Source organism: Momordica charantia (genome assembly GCF_013281855.1).
Source record: "Momordica charantia cultivar OHB3-1 chromosome 8 unlocalized genomic scaffold, Mcharantia_2.0 BLBB01000008.1, whole genome shotgun sequence".
In the NCBI taxonomy this organism is placed as follows: Eukaryota; Viridiplantae; Streptophyta; class Magnoliopsida; order Cucurbitales; family Cucurbitaceae; genus Momordica; species Momordica charantia.
The window spans coordinates 7,379,154-7,399,005 of NW_028275166.1; the positions used below are offsets into that span (position 1 = coordinate 7,379,154).

Genomic DNA, 19,852 nt, shown 5'->3' on the forward strand with positions numbered 1-19,852 from the left:
GATCCGTTAATAGACATTAAGAAAGAAGTTTTACTTTCTATTATTGTACCTGGCTCCATGCGTCAATTTTTAACCTTAAAAGGTCTCAAAGTACCACAACCATTTGAGTTGAAGCTAACCATTTCCTCTGCTTCTGTCGTTTAAGTTACCTCAGACTTCTATTAATAACATTTCTTATCATTTATGTTCGGTTTCAAATCAAGAAAGTATAAAAATGGTTATAAATCATGCAATTTGACATCCTATAAATAAATTTAAATTATGATTTTTTTTATGAGAAATTAATGTCACGAACTTTTTTTTTATATATTCACATGAAAATAAAAAATAAAAAGTTACTTATATAGCATTCACCATAATCTAAAGATATGATAGAGTTAAATTACTAATTTATTTTAAAATAATGTAAAATCAAGTAAAATACTATTATTTTAGTCTATAAATTTTTTAAAACAAAAAACAAAATTCACTTCCCTTCGGAAATAAATAAATTAATTTGAAATTCATCTCAATTTAAAATCTCTAAGTACCTTTTATATATGTAATATTGAAAATTTTAAATAATCTCCACAACTTTAACGTGACATACCTGATTTGATTGTTGAGATTACTTGATGTTGATATTGACGTACCAATTAATATATCAATAATAGAAATTAAGACTTTCAAAACATTAAGAGAAGGATATTTTTAAACTATTGAATAAAATATCTCAAGCCTATTTTTCCCTTCAAGTGAGAAATTCCGTCTACTAGAGCAAAATTTTACGAATTGGAAAAAAGAAAATATGAGAAAGAAAAAAAGGAAATTAGATAATCCGAATTTTATGAACCAAACGCGTCGCTATTGCTGGAAGGTGCGAGCGAAGCGACCCACTGGTCCCAATTCCAAGTGGATTTTTCTGAATAAAAATACAAAATTCAAAATATTAAATCATTGCAAATTAATTCATTTTGTAGAATTGGAGTGTTGTGGATGAGACGTCAAAATTAATTTTGTTTTTTTGCCCCCTTTTTTCCCTCTCTGTTTTAAGATTTTTCGTTTTTTTTTTCGTTTTAGCTTTTTCGCGAAGGCAAAAGGAAATTGTGAACGAAAATAGGATAAATTGAGTGAGGCATCTACCTATCCATCTCCAATGGCGGATATTTCGAGATCAATCGGGTCCAGATGGGTCGTATTCCTCTTCATCTTCTCCTTACTCAGTACCCATTTCTCGCATTCTGAAATCAGAATGTTCTCTGATTTGGGTTCTTTGATCTTACTCCCTTCTCTCTAGTTTCTGTTTTTTATTCGCATTGCTTTGAATTTTTGCTTCTGGGTTTGCGATTTTCGCCCTTCTGCTCGACATCGCCATGACTGTGGCTGTGCCTATGGCTTCTTGGAGCTCTGGGCTTCACTCCAATTGCAGTTCTTGGAGCCTCAAATCTTCTGAAACCCGTTTTGGAAGTGGAGTTGGAAGTGGGGTTTTGACCAGAACTTCCCTTGCTTTACATGCCAAATGTTTCTGCCTACTTCAAAGAGGAAGGTACAAGTTTCGATTGTTTGATCTGGCATTACTGAACTATAAGGGGTTGATTTATAATTCTCTTACGTTGAAGATATTTCGGTTGTTAATTAATGCTTGAACCTCTCATTCATGATATGGAAGTTTGGAGCTATAATAGACTTCTGAATTTCTCTCTATTTTATTAGTTTAGGTAGTAGAAGTGTACAAGACCCAATAATTCTCTGTTGATTAAAAAGTTTGTGCTAAATCACCACTAGATTTTAAGCTTAACTAATGGGTTATGTATGTAGTTTCAGTGCTCCCCTGTGCGTGGGTCGGATATTAATCTGATTCACTAAGCCCAGTATATGAATTATTGATATTAATCAATTGGGGAGAAAGTTACATAGCTTGGATTCGAACTCAGTAAATCTTGCTCTGGTACTATCTTAAATCATCATTGGATCGAAAGGCTTAACTTAATAGGTTATGAATAGTTATTATTATGATTTCTTTCACTTTGAAAAAATGTATCTTGAATTCTTCATTTATTTACAACTAGCTTCAGTTTCGTGCTCTGTGGTGGCATTTCATTTATGCTAAGTTATGTTTATAAGTCTGCTCTCGATTATACACCAGAAGATCTTCTTCCAACATGAAGAGCATTCCACGAGCATCATCAGCTACAGCTGTTGAGGTACTGAAGGTATCGATACATATGAGTTGCAATTGTTGCATTCTTGTTCTTAATTTTTGTTGGACCTCTCCCTCTCTTGGGAGTGGTTGCACAACAGGATGGAAGTAACGGTGATACTGATACAATTCCAACGCCCATAGTTATAATAGACCAGGACTCTGATCAAGATGCAACCGTCGTGGAAATAACCTTTGGCGATCGGCTTGGAGCCCTGCTCGACACGGTAGAATGCTAATCTTTTTGTAGTTGTAATGTCATCTTTAACATTCCATTCCTGGGAGCTTCTTACTAATTTGCGATACTAAAGGGTGGAGGGATTTTTTGGGTCGTCTTGTTTCATTGTCGAAATCACCATTAACGGTGCATTGGTTACAGATGAATGCTCTAAAGAACCTGGGGCTGAATGTTGTCAAGGCTAATGTCTTTTTGGATTCTTCTGGAAAACACAACAGATTTTCCATTACAAAAGCGTAAGTATCGAGTGACTTGTAGTATCTTAATCATTCTTGTTCTGCAGTTACTATGCTGAATTTGAAGTTGAAGCAGAAGTTCTGCTTTCCTTCTTCTCTGTCTTTCTATTTTTGGTGCTTCTTATATCTATAGATTTAGTATCCATTACTTATCTTCACATTACTGAGTTGTAGGTTATTAGAGTAGTACTGTAGTAGTAGGTTACTAGAACTCTGGATATTTTCTATAATTTATAGTAGAAAAATAAGAGTTATTTATACTTATTGTCAATTGTTACTATTTACATGGCTATGCTGCTTGGTTGGCAACTTTGGGCTTCCCTTGAAACTGTGGCAATGCCTTAAGAAATGATAAATACTTGCTAAAACTCTTCGTGGGTATATCAACGATTTTATCGTATTGTCTAAATTTGACTGTTTTACAGCTCCATCAATTAGATTGGACTTAAAGTCGTTCTGTTGTGATCTTGACTTTTGACTGCTGTGCTGATATGCAGAGATACCGGAAGAAAGGTAGATGATCCGGAGTTGCTCGAGGCAATTCGTTTGACGATTATAAACAACTTGATTCAGTATCATCCGGTATGATCAAGATTCCTTCCTGGTTATAAAGATAAAAACCTGGTGGATATCCATTTACTAGAGACCTTTTTTAAGTTCCTAAATTTTAAGTTGGTCGTTCAGGAATCTAGTGCTCAGTTAGCATTGGGAGCAGCCTTCGGAGTTGTGCCACCGAAACAACAGGTCTTAAATAAATTTTCATTTCAAAACTGGTCTCGGAGCTTTTTAATTCATATACTGTGTAGCCTTTAAGTCATAATATCCACGGCCGCATATGATATTGTTTGTTATATTTCTATTTGTGGGGGAAAATACTGACATCATGTTCTCTCCTCGGCTCTCTTGTTGCATAATTTCTCATATTAGCAAGTTAACAAGGTTGCAATTGGCTCAAATGTTGGACTTCCCCAGTTTGCCGAGTGTTTGTTATGTTTCTCGATGCTTGTTGCATCACTTGATCTAGCTATTCATTTCAATTTTCTACATTTTATATCCAGAAATATCATCATTTTCTAACTTTTTATAAGTGATCAAATACGCAGCTACTGGATGGTTCTATTATACTTTTGTTTCAGAGTCGTGAATCCTCCGCAGGCATTACTCGATTAGAATGACATTTGCTCCCTTGCCTGATTTGTTGTATGTTGCAATTCCTCAGGTTGATGTGGACATTGCTACACACATAACCATACGAGATGATGGTCCTGACCGTAGGTAATGCTCGACTGGTACCTCTGAATCTATTTGCACAAAGAGAAAGTCATTGGCAGAATGAGAATGACTTTCACAACTTCACTTGTTAACTTCCACCGATCCTGTATATGTGTAGTGGGAATGAAACCTAACAATTTTTTTTTCCTTCTCCCTTTGCAGCTTACTGTATGTGGAGAGCGCTGATCGACCGGGATTATTGGTGGATCTTGTGAAGATCATCACTGACATAAACGTCGCAGTTGAATCTGGAGAATTCGACACTGAGGTGACTATTTTCAGCACTGATGAGATTTTCGTTCGTTATTTGACTTCAGTGGTAACTGCAAGTTTCTTTATTCTGGCTGTAGGGATTGTTGGCTAAGGCTAAATTTCATGTTAGCTACAGGGGCAAAGCCCTCATCGAACCTCTTCAGCAGGTCAGTAAACAATACACATACAGATTACTGGTTAGAACATCCAATATTGTTGGTTTCTGAAACTGTATCCTCTCAGTAGTAATTGATTGGCATTTACTTCGAATTTTACAGGTTATATCAAATAGTTTACGATATTTCTTGAGGCGACCAACGACAGAGGAGGCGAGTTTTTGAGCCCTGAGGTAAACTGAAACCATAAAAATAACCTGATTGTTGTTGTAACATATCTTACCATGGTCATTCATACTCTTTTTAAGTGAGATTTGAACCTCAAAATGAACATTATGCATTCGTGAATGCGTTCGTGAGAAATGTACGAGTATGTTATTCGATCCTCAGTCGTGTCATGATGTATTCATTATCGCTCATTTGATACTTTAACAAAGTACATTACATGATACATCTTAAACGCTCTGGTTTTACCCAAGGAAAGATGAAAATAAGTTAATGCATGGTAAAATCTTGTATAAAATTCCCCGAATAAATAGCAAAAGGCTAATTAGGGAATGGATTCAAACCATAATGGTTACCTACTTAGAATTTAATATCCTACGAGTTACCTAAACAACCTAATATAGTAGGGTCAGAGGGTTATCTCGTGAAATTAGTCGAGGTGCCTGCAAGCAGGTTTGGATACTATCAATTAAAAAATAAAATCCCTAAATAAAATCTCGATCAATCAATTTCATTTTTTTCTCTAAATGAGAAATTTTATTTTCAAGGATATCTCATAGATCTCATATAATTTATGGTCTCTAATCATGTAGTCTTTTTTTTTTTTTTCATAACAAAATAATTTAACTTTAGTAAAGGTGTGAGATGGTTGAACTCAAAAACATTATATTTTCTCAAATATGGAATTTGGATTAATGGATAACAAATTCGATAGTTTAAGTAAGAGGTCATGAATGGGTTGGCATGTTTGTTCGTCCCGCCACCAATGGAGTTATAATGGTAGAATTTGATTGCAATAATTTGATTCCATTTTTCCTTAAATTTTAAAAGCACAAAAATGTAATATTAGTATATTCTCATTCGAGTAAAGTTGAAATTAGATCTTATAACTTTTCTTAGTATATATTGAGATATTTGAAGAGGTTTAAACAGGTAGAGTACATTATATGGAGCAAAATAAAAACTTCAGAGAGAGAAATAGGGAATTATTTAGAATTAGGAGAAACATCTGCCAATTTTGCCCTCAACTCCTTCCTCAAGATCTTGCCGGAGGGCGATTTGGGAATTGCGTCAATGAAAAACACCCGGTTGATTCTCTTGTAGAACACCACCTGCTCGTTTTAGTTTCACAAAATCGTCACTTTAATTCCCAAAATTATATTTTATTTATACCTAATTAATTTATTTTATTTAAATTGCGGACTATTTAAACTTATTTTATTTCAATACCTACCGCTTCAAAATAAGTTTACTTTTTACCCTTCAATTATTATCTTAAAACTACGTTATTTATTTACGGTTGAGCTACAAATTTAGTCTTACACTTTCGTAACTTTTTCCTTTCATAATATTTGTTAGGACAGTTGTAAATATGACAAAAACATTTAATAAAATTAGCAAAATAGCAACCACATTTAGTTTTTCCAGATGCAGAACTTAAAAAAAAAACGGAGGTCTAATTTTAAAATGATAATTTTATCCAAATGATATACATCTGTAATATATCTTACTATGTATGTGATATACATCTGATATATACTACTGATATGGGTGTCTGATATATTTGTAATATATATGTGATATACATCTGATATACCACTGATATGAGTGTTTGTGGAATATGTATGTGATACACTATTGATACAAGTGTCTGTGCAATATATATATGATATACTATTGATATGAGTGTCTAATATAATATTAATATGAGTATCTGATATACTATTACTATAAGTGAAAATTTGTGCTATATATAAAAATAAAAAAAACAGGTGACATATTTTAAAATACATAAAATATTCTTGTTACCCTCTACAATTTTCCTATTTTTAATATATATATATATATACTTACTTTAACCAGTTAAGCTATATTAAAATTTACTTTAAACTTTCATAGTTGTATCTTTTAAGCTTTAAAAACGGTCTCAAATTTTCAAATTTTTTTCTAAATAAATTAAGTGTTGAACATGTATTTAAACTTTTAATTTTCTTTTTTTTTTGTATAATTTTAATTTTCTATTTAATACTTAATAGGATCTTAAACTTTGAAATTTCACCGACTGAATTAGCAATTTACATTTATTCATTAAATCATTCACGATAAAATAATGACTATAATTAAAATAATTATTTTTAAAATTTGAGAGATTAAAATAAAAACAGACTAGAAACTTCAGGCATTGAAATAAGTTTTTAAAAAGTTTTGAGTAAAATAATAAGAAAAAAATAAAAAAAAGTACCTGTTTTGATATAAATTGTTTAATTTCATCTTCAGTGACTTCAGAACTCTTCGATTTCACCACAAACGCAACCGGAACCTCTCCAGCTTGTTCATCTTTCATTCTGCAAATTCAACACAAAAAAATAATAATAATAAAATAATTAAAATAAATAAATAAACCGATCACCACCGTCGATTTTAAAAAGAATCAAACGAGAGTTAACGGTTCTCACGGGACAACGGCGGCATCGGTGATGACCGTATGAGTGAGCAACAGAGCCTCGAGTTCCGCCGGCGCGACTTGGAATCCCTTGTACTTGATCAATTCCTTCAACCGATCGACGATGAAAAGCTCGTCGTCGTCGTCGATGAAGCCGATGTCGCCGGTGTGCAACCATCCGTCGGCGTCTATGGTGGCCACCGTCGCCTCCGGATTGTTCAGATAGCCTTTCATGATTTGATCGCCTCTGATGCAGATCTCTCCCGGCGTGTTTCGGGGAAGTGAGGCGCCGTTCTCGGTGTCGACGATCTTCATCTCGGCGTTCCGGACGACGGTGCCGCAGGCACCTGGCTTCATCGGAAACGGCTCTTTTGCAAACGCCAAACCCATGGTTAGCACCGGGCCGGCCTCTGTCATTCCGTATCCCTGCCAATCCAGAACAAAAACGTTTCCTCTCACTTTACAGAAATCTGAGTAATTAACTACTCAAATTATGCCACGTCTTTAAAATGTTATGTAAATTATTTATTAAAAAAAAAAACCTCATGATAATACTACAGAGCTTTTGTCGTTAACAATGAGATTGCTCCTTCTATACACATGTAATTTACGTGTTAATTACTTCGACACATGAAATCTAGCTGTCTACCAAAAAATTCCATCTGTCCATTTATAAAATCCATTTCCTTTTATGTGAAATATCTAAGTGGACTAAATTGAGAAAATGCATTAGTGGGAATTTTGAGAATTACCTAAAATTTATGAATAATTTGATATATTTAGCCTTAAAATTTATTACGATTTTTAAACTATTAAACTCGATTTATTTGATGTTATTATAATTTTGAATATTTTGTTTTGGTCTTCAAATTTCTAGTTAAATTCTTGTTTTGATCTTTAATGTTAAAATGTTTGTATTATTTTAAATAAATATTGTATCAATAATTTCAAATTCATATATACATGGCTTGAAATACTAAATTCATATGATACAGTACAAAATATAAAGTGACTGTTTCCTAACTAAAAAAAAGTGACGTGGCTTGTAAGAATTTGAAGCCAAAATATAGTTGAAGTAGTTCATATATCTCTATCTTTTTTTGTTCTTTTTGGTGTAATATTAAATGAAAAGAGTAACGATTTTGATATTTGGAAATACTTTTTCAAGTTAGATTGAAATTTTTTAGGTAGTCTTTAGACTGACAATTTTTGTTACCATTTGATTTATCGGTGGACGAAACCTGCAAAGCAAGAGTAAGCCAAAATAGATTTTCATTTTCATGTAAATAAATAAATATTGAATTAACCAAAATTTTTAATTTGTTTTATGAGCAAAAATTTGTCTTCGACCCTGACTTGGGGACCATTTGGTCGTAAGTGTAGTCTTCTCCACATCAATAAATTTGACTAATCACGAATCAAAAAGGAAAAGAAAAAAAAAAAAAGAATCCTAATTATAATTAAGTAATTAATCTTAAACAATTAAATATTAATCATCAGATATTAGTATTAGGAATTTCTGGTACCTGGCCGAGCACTGCCTTCGGAAACTTAGCTCTCACGGTATCTTCAAGCTCCTTCCCGAGCGGAGCGCCGCCGGATTTCAGAACTCTGATGGAAGAAAGGTCGTATTTATCGAGGTCCGGCGACTTCGCGATGGCGAGAACGATCGGCGGAACCACCGGCGCGATGGACACTCTGTATTTCTGTACCAATTGAAGCAGAGAAGCGATCTCAAATTTAGGCAAAATCAGAATGGTGGCGCCGGCGCGCAATCCGCAGAGGAGAACGGAATTCAGCGAGTAAATATGGAAGAGCGGCAAAACGCACAAGATTACGTCGTCGTTTCGGAAGTACAGATTCGGATTATCGCCGTCCACTTGCTGAGCCACACTGGTGACTAAGCCTTTGTGAGTGAGCATCACGCCTTTCGGCAATCCCGTCGTGCCGGAGGAATACGGCAGCGCCACGACGTCGTCTGGACCGATATCCACCGCCGGAATCTCCCGCTCGTCGGCCTGAGTCAAATCGGAGAACGACAAGCAACCGTCCGGCGGAGAATCGACGGTCATGATTTTGACATCTGGTAATTCCTCTGTTATTTCCTTTACTTTGTCGTAATACGACGCTTGCGTAATGATCAATTTCGCCTTCGATCCTTTGGCTTGCTTCGCGATCTCCGCCGCCGTGAAGAAAGGATTCGCCGCCGTCATGATCGCGCCGCGGTAGGACGCGCCGAGGAAGGCGAAGACGAATTCAGGCGAATTCGGGAGGAGGAGCATTAGGACATCGCCTTGCGCAATGCCGAGCTTGTTCAGACCGGAGGCGACCTTGCGGGCGGTGAGATCGACGTCGGCGTAGGTGTAGGAGTCGCCGGTGACGCCATTGATGAGGCAGGTCCGGTGGCCGATCTTGGCGGCGTTCTCGTGGAGGCAGTAGGAGTGCAGGGGAAGGTGTTTGGGGATGTAGATGTCGGGGAGTTTTGACCGGAAAATGAAGTCGTTCGGAAGAGTTTCGGTGGCCATTTTCTTGGATCTCGGCGGCCGGCGATTAGATTTTGAAGAGATGAAGAAGAACAGATGAACTTTTTAGGTTAATCGTTCTTCTGAGTTGGGTGAGGGCAGGGGAATTCGAACATATAGGAGCCATGGGGGTTGGTGAAGGGACTAAACGGGAATTTTCAATTTTGTTTTGGACTTTTTGGTCCTCAAATTTCATATATTGTTATATTTTCTAAAATCATTAAAAAATGTGCCCAATAACAAAACCATAGTAGTCTTAAACTATTATAGCTTTTTTAATACAATAAATGAGAGTAGAAGAGACGAATTTATGATAGAGTCAAAGACGTGTGCCAATTAGGACAGTTCATGTTAGCTTAAACTATTATAGTTATTGTTAGAATTAATTTTTTTTTTTATAGATTATTGGACATAAATGAGGAGAAAATACTTTCCTATACACTATTAAATTCAATAAAAATAGTTCTACATAAATAGGCCAAAGTCAGAATTCCTACTTAACCAATGTGCATGTATGAATAAATTTTGTTTTTTTAATATAAAATTTAAGCATTAATATAGGACATTTAAAAGTTTAGGATACAAACATATTTAAAATTTTAGTATTACCAAGAATAAGTAGAAAATTTTAAGATCAAAACAAGATATAAACTAGAAAAAATAATAAACTTTTTGTAGGGGTGTGATTCGAACTTACAACTTCTTAATTGGAAATATGTGTCAATTATTACACCGATACTTATTCGCATAAAAAATAATAAATTTAAACGCATGTTGGGGAAATGTGACATCTTTCCTGGCTTTTCTTCTTTTTCTTTACCCTTACAAGGTTTAAGAGAGAGTTAAGAGTATGTTAAAATCTAGGAAATATTTGTCATTATAAGTAGTTCAAAATAAAATAATAAATTGCTTTATGGTGCATTTTGTTCCATTTTTTCAAAACTTCTTTTAACCTAATAATTAGATGACACCGTACTAGAATGAAATCCTCCACTAATATTTGACGATTAGAATAAGAGATAGTGTTTACAGAAAGAAATTATTAAGAAAAAAAAAATTACGTGGAAAGGAGACGAGTAAGAAAAGTTGCATGTGAGTTTAAAATATGTAAAGAAAAAATACTAGAAAAAATATATAAAAAGAGAAATTGTGAAAGAAAATATATAATATTTGAGTTATGCTATGATGGGAGTAATACCATAAAAAATATAGAAAGAGTAGTTTATGAAAAAAAAAATATACATAAAATAATTCTCGAAAGAAAATTGACATAAGATATCAAGGATAAAAGTTTTAGTCAAAACTATTTGATAAAAACACGCATCAATTATTTATTTGAAAATAACTCTTTAGGAAAATACTTCTAAATTATAGTTAAACATATAAAATATTTTAGGTAAGAGAATGTTTTAGCCAACCTGGCTACCGAAGAGTTCAACTATGGTTAAAATGTTAAGGGATAATCTGATAATATTCTAATTTCTTTCCTTCGTTTTTTTTTCGATTTCTCGTTTACAATTTTTTAAGAAATGTAAGTATTTGAAATCTATTTATATTTCTTATTTTTTTATTTTTAAGAAACGTTTTCAAATTTATATAAGAAATATAAGTATTTGATATCTATTTTTATTTTTTATTTCTAAGAAATGTTTTCAAATTTATGTGGTAATTTTGGAAGCAACAAAGTAAATTTGGTTGTTTCTTATTTTTGTTTCTAGTTTTTTTTTCAAAATATAGATAAAAGTATTATTTTATCATTTTTATTTAAAAACTCCTAACATATATCAAGAGAAATAAATATAAATAAAATTTTTAAGAATATTTAATACAAACAAGAAATAATTACAAGACATGTTTTCGTTTCCTTTTCAATAAAAGAGAAATAAAAAGAAACAAAAACAATAATCAAGTCGTAATTCTATTTTTCTTGATTGAAAAAAAAAGAAAAAAAAAAGAAATAGAAACGTCACAAACATGTCTTAAATAACTTTTCTAAAGACAAGTAGAAGTTCAAATAACCATCGTCACCACTACTCTATATCCAAAGTAAAGAAAAACGAGCGGATACTATTTTTAGATATAGTATAACGAATGAGAGTAAAAAGATAGATTAAAGCACTTTCGGATGTTGGTGCAGTGACAAGAGAAGCTTGGATGTTGACATCCAAAAATCCAGGACTAACACCCAAATCCAAATTCAAACTCTCTTATGTCCGAAAGTCAAAAAAAAAAAAGATAGATTCAGATTTTGAACTAGAAAAGATCATTAATATGGTATGCAGTCAAAAGTTTACCAACCTAAACTTAGTTCAATTAGTTAAACCACGTATCTGTGATTAAAAAAATTGGTGAGTCCATCCTTCACGTTTTTTTGGAAAAGAAAAAATAGTCAAAGTTTATTTTTCCTCCATTAATTTAAAAGGGGTATGGTAACAAAATTTTAGGAGGGGAAAAAAAGGTTTGGTGAGAGGATAGGGGTTGGTGAGAGTGGGAGTTGTAGGTGGTGGGTGGGGCCCCAAAAGTCAGGGTATTGGTTGCGCTACTTTTTTTCCTAGTGCGTTTAGCTAAGCCAAGCCGAGCCCATTAATAATTATTTTTTATTTTTTATTTTTGTGGGTAATAGAATTTATAGTTTATGTTTTATTTATTAACCTAAAGAAAAAAAAAAAAAAAGGTGGTGCTTCTTCTCTTGTGCTTGATGTGGTGTCACGCTCCGATATCAAGATTGCCACTTTACCTACTACCAACGATCGTTGTCGCCTCCATATCAAATTTCGTTGGTTAAAATTCGTCCACTAATTACCTACTTCATTTCGTTTTGATACTATTAAATTTTTATAGACATGTCCGTATTTTTAAACATTTATTGGTATGAGCAGTGAATTAACATTTTCATAGCATCATAGGAACACTGTGAAGATATCAACAAAAATGTCATTAAATGTTAACACGGATATTGATGGAGAATTTACCAGATAAGCATGAGCTTAAATAAGATCCATTTTGAGGTTGGGCTGAAAGAAAGCTACCCAAAGAGAAGTAGGTGGGTAGCACGTCCTGCGTATTGGGCGGCTAAGCGTGCGCAGGTTGGCCCTTGCACTGCCGTGCGCCTATGTGGCTGTAGCATTGCATGGCCGCAACCATATACGGCCTTGTGCGGCTAAGTACGTGCACTCGTTGTGTGGTTTCAATTTCACACCACGATGCGCAACCACCCTTAAAATTATGAGATTGATTTTTCACATTACCACCTCTCATATGAATAGTTAAGGTCTCTAACCTTCTAAGATATGTCATTTTCTTTCCATTCATACTCTTTACTCCTTTCCTCTTAAGTTCATATATTGACTTAAGCATCAGATTATGGTAGGCCGGCGCTACGCCGACATCCACTCACCATCTCTTTGTGCAAGTCTTTTTTGCCTAAACTTTCGGAGCCAAGATCTTGTGTGGACCATCAACTCGTTCGGTCTTCCAAATAACAAAATTTTGTCCATCCCCTATTCACAATCCATCGAGTCACGGCTTCTCCTAGCTAGACCCAACCTCTCCTTTATCACTCGATGGTCGACCCACTGGGATTATACGATTCGATTAACCCAAACCTTCAGTCCAATCGGATTCCCAAAAATTGCATCAATAACAAATATAATATTAATGTACGTATCTGAAAAAAAAAAGAAATATTTTTCGTCATTTTAAATATTTATTATGATGTTTTATTTTTATAAATTTTTTTTTAGAAATATCCATAAACATCAACATTTAACATTTTATTCGATATTTCATGTCATATTTATTAGGCTGGAGAGAGAAAGGGAGAGGAAAACAATGGGAAATGAGAATATCATCTATTCAAATATTATTAATTATTTATTGGTCGTAACTGAAATCATAATCACTCGCAACAATAAACATTGTCTTGTTAGTTCAAGAACTAGGCAAACACTAATCAAAGCTTGAACTGAACTCGAACTAGTAATTGGAATCATCATGATGGACACAACCTTCACCTTAACACTTACCTATAAGTTAATAGGAGCTTCTACTAATTTTCTAAGGTAGTACATTTTCATGGGTCTATTTTTACTGCATTTAATAAATAGGTCAATCCTACTAAAATTTTTAAGTCACTAGAAATACATCAAAGTTAAAAGCTCCTAGGGATCGTGTGTAAGCAAATATTTTTTATTTCATTTAAATATGTGCTGAGCTATCCTCATTTTTGGCAATTATATATTTTTTTAATAATTATTTTTAACACCAAAAAGAAATATAAGTAAATCTCGAAATTATATATCTTTTTGTAAAAATGTTGCATAGAAGTACTGCAGCCAGGCCCAATTCGTAAATTAAGATTGGCCCATATTTCCAAAATGGGCCAAAAAAGACTGGTGCTGCACTGTGTCCACAATTTTTACAAAATTTATTATATTTTCCTTTAATTGTTGGTGGTTTCCAATATTGTCCATGACATTGGGTGATTTCGATTATTCTTTTCAAATGAAAATTTCTATGGTTTCATCAAAATCTTGAAGGGGAGGAGAGGGAACAAAAAGGAAGACAGAGTTGAGAGGGAAAGAGAGAAAAAAAATAAAGAAAATAAAAAATTATTCAATGTAGTCGTCACGATATATGATTGTCACTCTTATAACTGTTGAATGTAAAATTAAAACACACAATCATATATATATATATGATTATAAAATCATGACCATATTATTCCAGCGATAGGAGATAGAATAAATGATTTATTTTTTGCTATATCACCAGAGTAATTTTATAAAGTTAACTAATTATTGTCCTATCAACATAAAATATCACCTACATATGCTTTTCACTACTATAGACAACCTAAGATGGATGATAATAGGATTGTTTAACACAGTCTTAAAGATTAAAGAAGTTCTAAATGTTAACATCTAGGAGAGCCTTCCCCATCGTCCACATCCTTGCCCGCATTAATTCTCGGTGGAAAATTTTGTAGGAATCGGGATGGAGATTCCTCGCGGGGAATTCGTGCGACTGGGTTCCCAACTGGGAATTGTCCATCATTTCTTTTTTTTTTTAATTATTTTTCAATAACTATTTTTTTTTCCTCGAATAAAATTTTATATAATTGCTTAATTTCCAAAGATAAAACCTCACTTATAAAGTCTAATTTTCTCAAAGATATATTGGATTGGTGGGTAGGGAAGAATACGTAATTTATTTTAGCAGATGTATATATAAATAGGATAATAGAACTATATAAACGGGGAACGAGAGAGAGAACATATTCTCGTTCCTATCCTCATTTGAGTGGTGGAGAAAAATTTTCCCCCATTTCCATGGGAGCCCTACGGATAAAATAGACATCCTTGCTAAGGTCTCAAATACTATCTAAAATAATGTGCTTTCCCTTTTTTTATTATTTCATTTTTTTAAAGAAATTCTCAGAATTTGACCCCCTTTATATTCATCTCAAAATAAGAACTAAAGGAAAAAAGACCCTTCTCTCCCACGAATTTTCTTTTTCTAATAAAACATGAGTTAGTTATTATCCCTCCAAAATAAGAAACTAAAATGAAAATTTGGACAAAAACCCACCTCACGTTTTACTTCTTCTTTTAAAGAATATATAATTTGAACCCATTTTTAGAGGTTTATCTAATTATGAGAACTTACCCCTTTTTGATCCTTTAGCCATCACTTACACCACAGGAGAACCTTTCATTTCCAATACCACTCTGTGTTTCTTCCACTTTCATTTGCATTACATTAATGAAACGTCTATTTTGATCGATGTAATCTTAAAATATGTTTGTTTTGACCTCTTCATTTTCTTCTTTATATCATCACAATCTTAATAAGACACTTCATTCTATAGATTTGTTGAAATGGTAGTCATAATTTTTTATTTTGTGTATAAATTTTGTATTTTAAAATTATTTTACAAACAATAACTAAGATTTTCACTTTTTTAAAAATAGAACGATCAAAATAGACATTAATATAAAGATCAAAATGAATCTTTTAAAAATATAAGGACCAAAATGTATTAAAACTAAAATTTCAACGACCAAAATAGTATTTAAACATGCTTGCTTTTGTTTTTGTTCTAAGCGTAGCCAAATATTTTGACCTGTTTGATAATTATTGTATTTTGTGTTTTATGTTTTCTGAGATGTATTTGTTGTAACATACTACTATTTTTACTCATTAGTTCGTCTACAAAATCTTAATTTAATTTTGAACATAGATTAATTTCACCACTTAGTCAATTTTAAAGCTCAATTTAATATAAATTGAGATGCTGAGTAAAAATAATTATACATACGTAAAAAAAGATTTTTTTTTCATTATTATTTCCTTTCTATAACATTAATTATCAAAGTCTAATTTTCTTGATTCGGCTAAAATTGGACTAAGATTTCAATTACCCTAGAAGCTAAATATTGTTTTTTATTCGTCAAAACTCTTAACGACTTATTATACTAATAAAAAAAGAATTAACTTTTTCTGTCCAAAAAAAAAATGAGAGAATTAACTTCTAATGCACACACGTGACTAATACACTCGATTATTCTTTTTTTTTTTAAGTAATTAGAAACAATATTCCAAAAACTTATTATCACTTGAATCAAATGTAGTTTTGAAATCTCCCATTATAATTTTGTCCTTTTAACTTGGAAAATAATTGGAAGTTCCAAAAAAGCATTTTAGATCATCATAAACCCTAATAATATCTCCTTTTGAAGTACAAGTAATATAACCATTTAATTATTTAATTAATCATTCTTTTTATATAATATTTAGATGACAAAATCATCCCTGGCCACATGCCAGAAAAGCTAAGCCACTCTTGAATGGGAATTAACAATAATAAGTGATTAAATGAGCTCATTTTGTAAAGTATTACTGACATTATTAAAAAAAAAGTATGATAATTAATAGTACCAAACAAATGAGATCAATGGTGGTTAGCCAATAAATTAATTGATTTTTCTTTGATTATTCTTGATTTAGAATATTTGAACCCACCATTATGTTAGTGGTTGTATGAGATCAGGCTGAGCAAAGCTTTGAGCTATTATTATTGATATATATTTTTGGTTTCCTAAATGAAGAAATTAACCAACATAACACAAATTAAAACATGGTATAGTAAATTTATAGTTATAACTATCTTTTCTCAAATTTATAAAAATAATATTTGAAATAAGGTCGCGAGAAGAATCTTACCACATATTCATTGCCGTATAGAAATGTTTGACATGTTTGCACATACGAGCATGGTTTAGTTGTCAAACGTTGTATTTTCTTTTCCTTTACTTTATAATATAACTAATATTCTTGAAAAAAAAGGTTGACACACAATATTTTAAAAATAGAGAATTTCTTAACTTATTTTTTACATATATATATATATTACCATATCACATACTTCAGGATATAATTTCATACTATGAAATTAAACTCTTTGCCCATGTATGAAAAGTAAACAAGCGATTTATTTTAGGTATTGATTGATTTGAGATTTGAACAATAGGGATCCACTCGTAATGGCTCGGGTCTCATTTAAGTTATAGTTGCATTACCCAAAGATAAAAATACAACTAAGATATAATTAATTTGAGATTCAATATTGAAATTGGTTTATTGAGTGGATCCCTTATTAAGAATAAGTATAAATAGGAGTGTTCACGGGTTGGATTGGATGGGGTTAAAGATTTTATGGACTAACCTGAAAATTGAGGTTGGTCAGGTCTTTTACTCGAAGGATCTGAACAAAGTTTGCAACCAAACCCTTATATTTTTGGGTAGAGTTGGTTGTCGGGTTGCTAAGAAATTTCGTGAAAAACAAGTTGAGAGATGGGAGACCAGTGGAGAAGGAGATGGGGTTGGGTTGTCACCATCTCCAATGACCACGAGACCCAGTTACGTCGCTGCAGAGACTATCAGATCTACCTTGATTTCTCTCTACCAATTTGGATCTCAAACCCTAAGACAACTTTTGCGACACCTTTCTTCTTCCAACCCCCGTCGACTACGTCGTCTACAATTTGCTTCCTTGCTTGGCTCGAGCCTCTTCGATAGGAATGGTGATAGGAGTCTAAAGTGGCAGGAGAGAGGGGAGGAAGATGGAGTGGGAGATGAGGGAGGGAGAAAAAAAGAAGAGATAGGGGGAAGAAGATGAGTGGGAGGAGTCAACTAACAGAAAGAAGAAACCCTAATTGTTTATATATTGACTTTTTTAATTTAATGGTGGTTCAATTAGTTGCAAATTGAACCGAAAAGAAAAAATGTCAACCCATGAACCGAGCCGAATTTTCGATTTAACAAAAATCCAACCCAATCCAAATAAAAAAATTTCTAATTAACCCAACCAAACTGTTATAGTTTGAGTTTGGTTGTCTAGATATGTTCCGAGTCACTTGATTTTTTGAACACTCATAGACATGAAGGCTATGAGATGACCATATTAGTAAGAAATTAAATTAAGATAGAATTATTTTTTAATTGAATTAGAACAATTTTCTTTAAGATAGTGCAATAGAATATACGTATTTTCATAAAAGCTCACCTCTTAAGACTTAAAAGAAAATTTAGACTTTTCCCAGTCCCCTCTTTCAAAGGGTTGGCAGCAAAAAGTAGAAATGGAATTATTCTTTTTCCATTCTTTTGTGTTGTTCTTCCAAAGGAATTCCTGCCACCAACTTGTGCAAGCTTAGTATGAAGTCATAATAGGAAGAGCTTTTGAAATTTTCATTTGCAACCTTTTTTTTTTCTTTTTCCTAATAAACTAACCTCGATTTAGTGTTTATTTCTGTTACAGGATGAAAAGTTGATTCATTAACCAAATATAGTGATCACCACTAATCAATGTGCGAGACACGTTTTATTTTGGAATCAAATGCTAACTAATGTTAGTGTTCTATGAATGTAGAGATTAACACCAAATCAAACATATATATATATTACTCATATATATTATCCGTGAGTGTCCGGGCCAGCTTACGCGCATCTCGACTAATCTCACGGGACAATCGTCTGACCCTACAATATTTGGTGGCAGGAAACACATAAGAATTACTAATTACCAAATTGGTAGAGCAAAAACTAATGCTGAAACAAAAGTTTTTAAAAGCTCAACCAACAAATTCATCAAATTCTAGCTATGCCACACTTTACTCCAATTTTATTGTATTTCTAAAGTCAACCCCTAGCCAGTCTAATTTATAATTTTTTTTGTCCCTACATAATATTTAGATTAATAATAGGCAATTAATTTTATCTCATGTCTTCGATTATGTACAAGTTAGGAGAATTTGAATTCCAAATAGAAATTTTATCAATTGAGTTTTATCGGTTGAACGTTCACTGATAGTCTAAATAAAAATAATTATTGACGCCTATATGAATATGGTAAGAGTATAACTTTTAGTGTAGAAATCAATTATATTTTACAAAATTTTAAGAAAAATCATGTAGACCTTTAAATGACACAATATTCTTCATAATGTATTATTGAAACAATAATTTTCTAATTATAAAAAAAAAACAATTTTCTAGATGAAATTTAAATATATGCAAGAAAATATTTAAATTAATATACAATGTGAAAAAATAGATGTTTTTTTTTATTCTTTATCGTTAATTTAGCATTAAAAAAGAAAATATCATTTCAAAAATCAAAACAAAGATTAGGTAGAGGCAATAATTTTCAGACCAAACCTTTGAAGGGACTGCCTTTTTTTTTAATAATAAATAAAAAAAATTTACAAAACTAAGAATTTAGTCGTAGTTGACGAAATTAACCATTAAACCCAATCGCTTGAGAATGTGGGATCAAGTGCCGTTAGCATGTCCATTTTTGTCTTTTTCAACGTTGGTAGTTTGTTTCTTAAAGATAAAAAAGAGTTTTTTTTTCCGTAAAAAAAATTTATTTGACAAAATAATTAAGTAGTTTTCAGAAAGAAAAAAAAGAAACATGTATACTAAACGTCCCCCGTTAATAATTTTTTTTATTTTCTATCCTGTAAAATACAAATGAAAATGTCGGCACAAATTTAATATCCTATAAAATACACAAATGGAAGGTTTTTTTGAGGAAAAAAAAAATGATCATATGGTGAAGAATTGCCATCTTTCGCAGCAATTTTTATGGAATGCCAGAAATTTCAACAGTTCTAAATGACTTTAGAGGTATAATTGGTGTAAGAATATTGCTCAGAAAAAAAATTGGAGTAAAAATAATTGTAAATTTTGTAATAAACTTCTAACTTTGCTAGTCAAAGTCAAAAATAGTAAATTTAAAAAACATTCTAAGTCCGCTTTATAATTTTGAAGGTTGAATAATTTCAACTGCTCCAAATGACGACTTTTT

General features: G+C 32.4%; 2 protein-coding genes across 5 annotated transcripts; one reads left to right on the forward strand and one right to left on the reverse strand.

Annotated features, from left to right (window-relative positions):
- The first annotated feature begins 1,076 nt into the window (after positions 1 to 1,076).
- Positions 1,077 to 4,676, forward strand: LOC111020942 (ACT domain-containing protein ACR11). 4 transcript variants are annotated; one of them, XM_088127122.1, is made up of 10 exons: positions 1,077 to 1,525; positions 2,129 to 2,192; positions 2,281 to 2,406; positions 2,559 to 2,653; positions 3,151 to 3,235; positions 3,338 to 3,397; positions 3,873 to 3,928; positions 4,088 to 4,193; positions 4,276 to 4,344; positions 4,456 to 4,676. In XM_088127122.1, the coding sequence occupies exons 1-10, from the start codon at positions 1,353 to 1,355 to the stop codon at positions 4,516 to 4,518; spliced, it is 897 nt and encodes a 298-aa protein (XP_087983248.1). In that variant the 5' UTR covers positions 1,077 to 1,352; the 3' UTR covers positions 4,519 to 4,676. The 4 variants fall into 4 exon arrangements, with proteins under 4 accessions (XP_087983248.1, XP_087983247.1, XP_022153438.1 ...); XM_088127121.1 differs by having other exon boundaries at positions 1,079 to 1,525; positions 2,126 to 2,192; XM_022297746.2 differs by having other exon boundaries at positions 1,081 to 1,525; positions 2,129 to 2,183.
- A 719-nt stretch (positions 4,677 to 5,395) lies between these two features.
- LOC111020903 (4-coumarate--CoA ligase 1) lies at positions 5,396 to 9,584 on the reverse strand. Its single transcript, XM_022297701.2, has 4 exons — positions 8,488 to 9,584; positions 6,975 to 7,387; positions 6,761 to 6,863; positions 5,396 to 5,630 (listed from the first exon to the last, which is right to left on the reverse strand). Exons 1-4 carry the CDS (start codon positions 9,484 to 9,486, stop codon positions 5,505 to 5,507), a joined length of 1,641 nt encoding a protein of 546 aa, XP_022153393.2. The 5' UTR covers positions 9,487 to 9,584; the 3' UTR covers positions 5,396 to 5,504.
- Between the last annotated feature and the right edge of the window lie 10,268 nt (positions 9,585 to 19,852).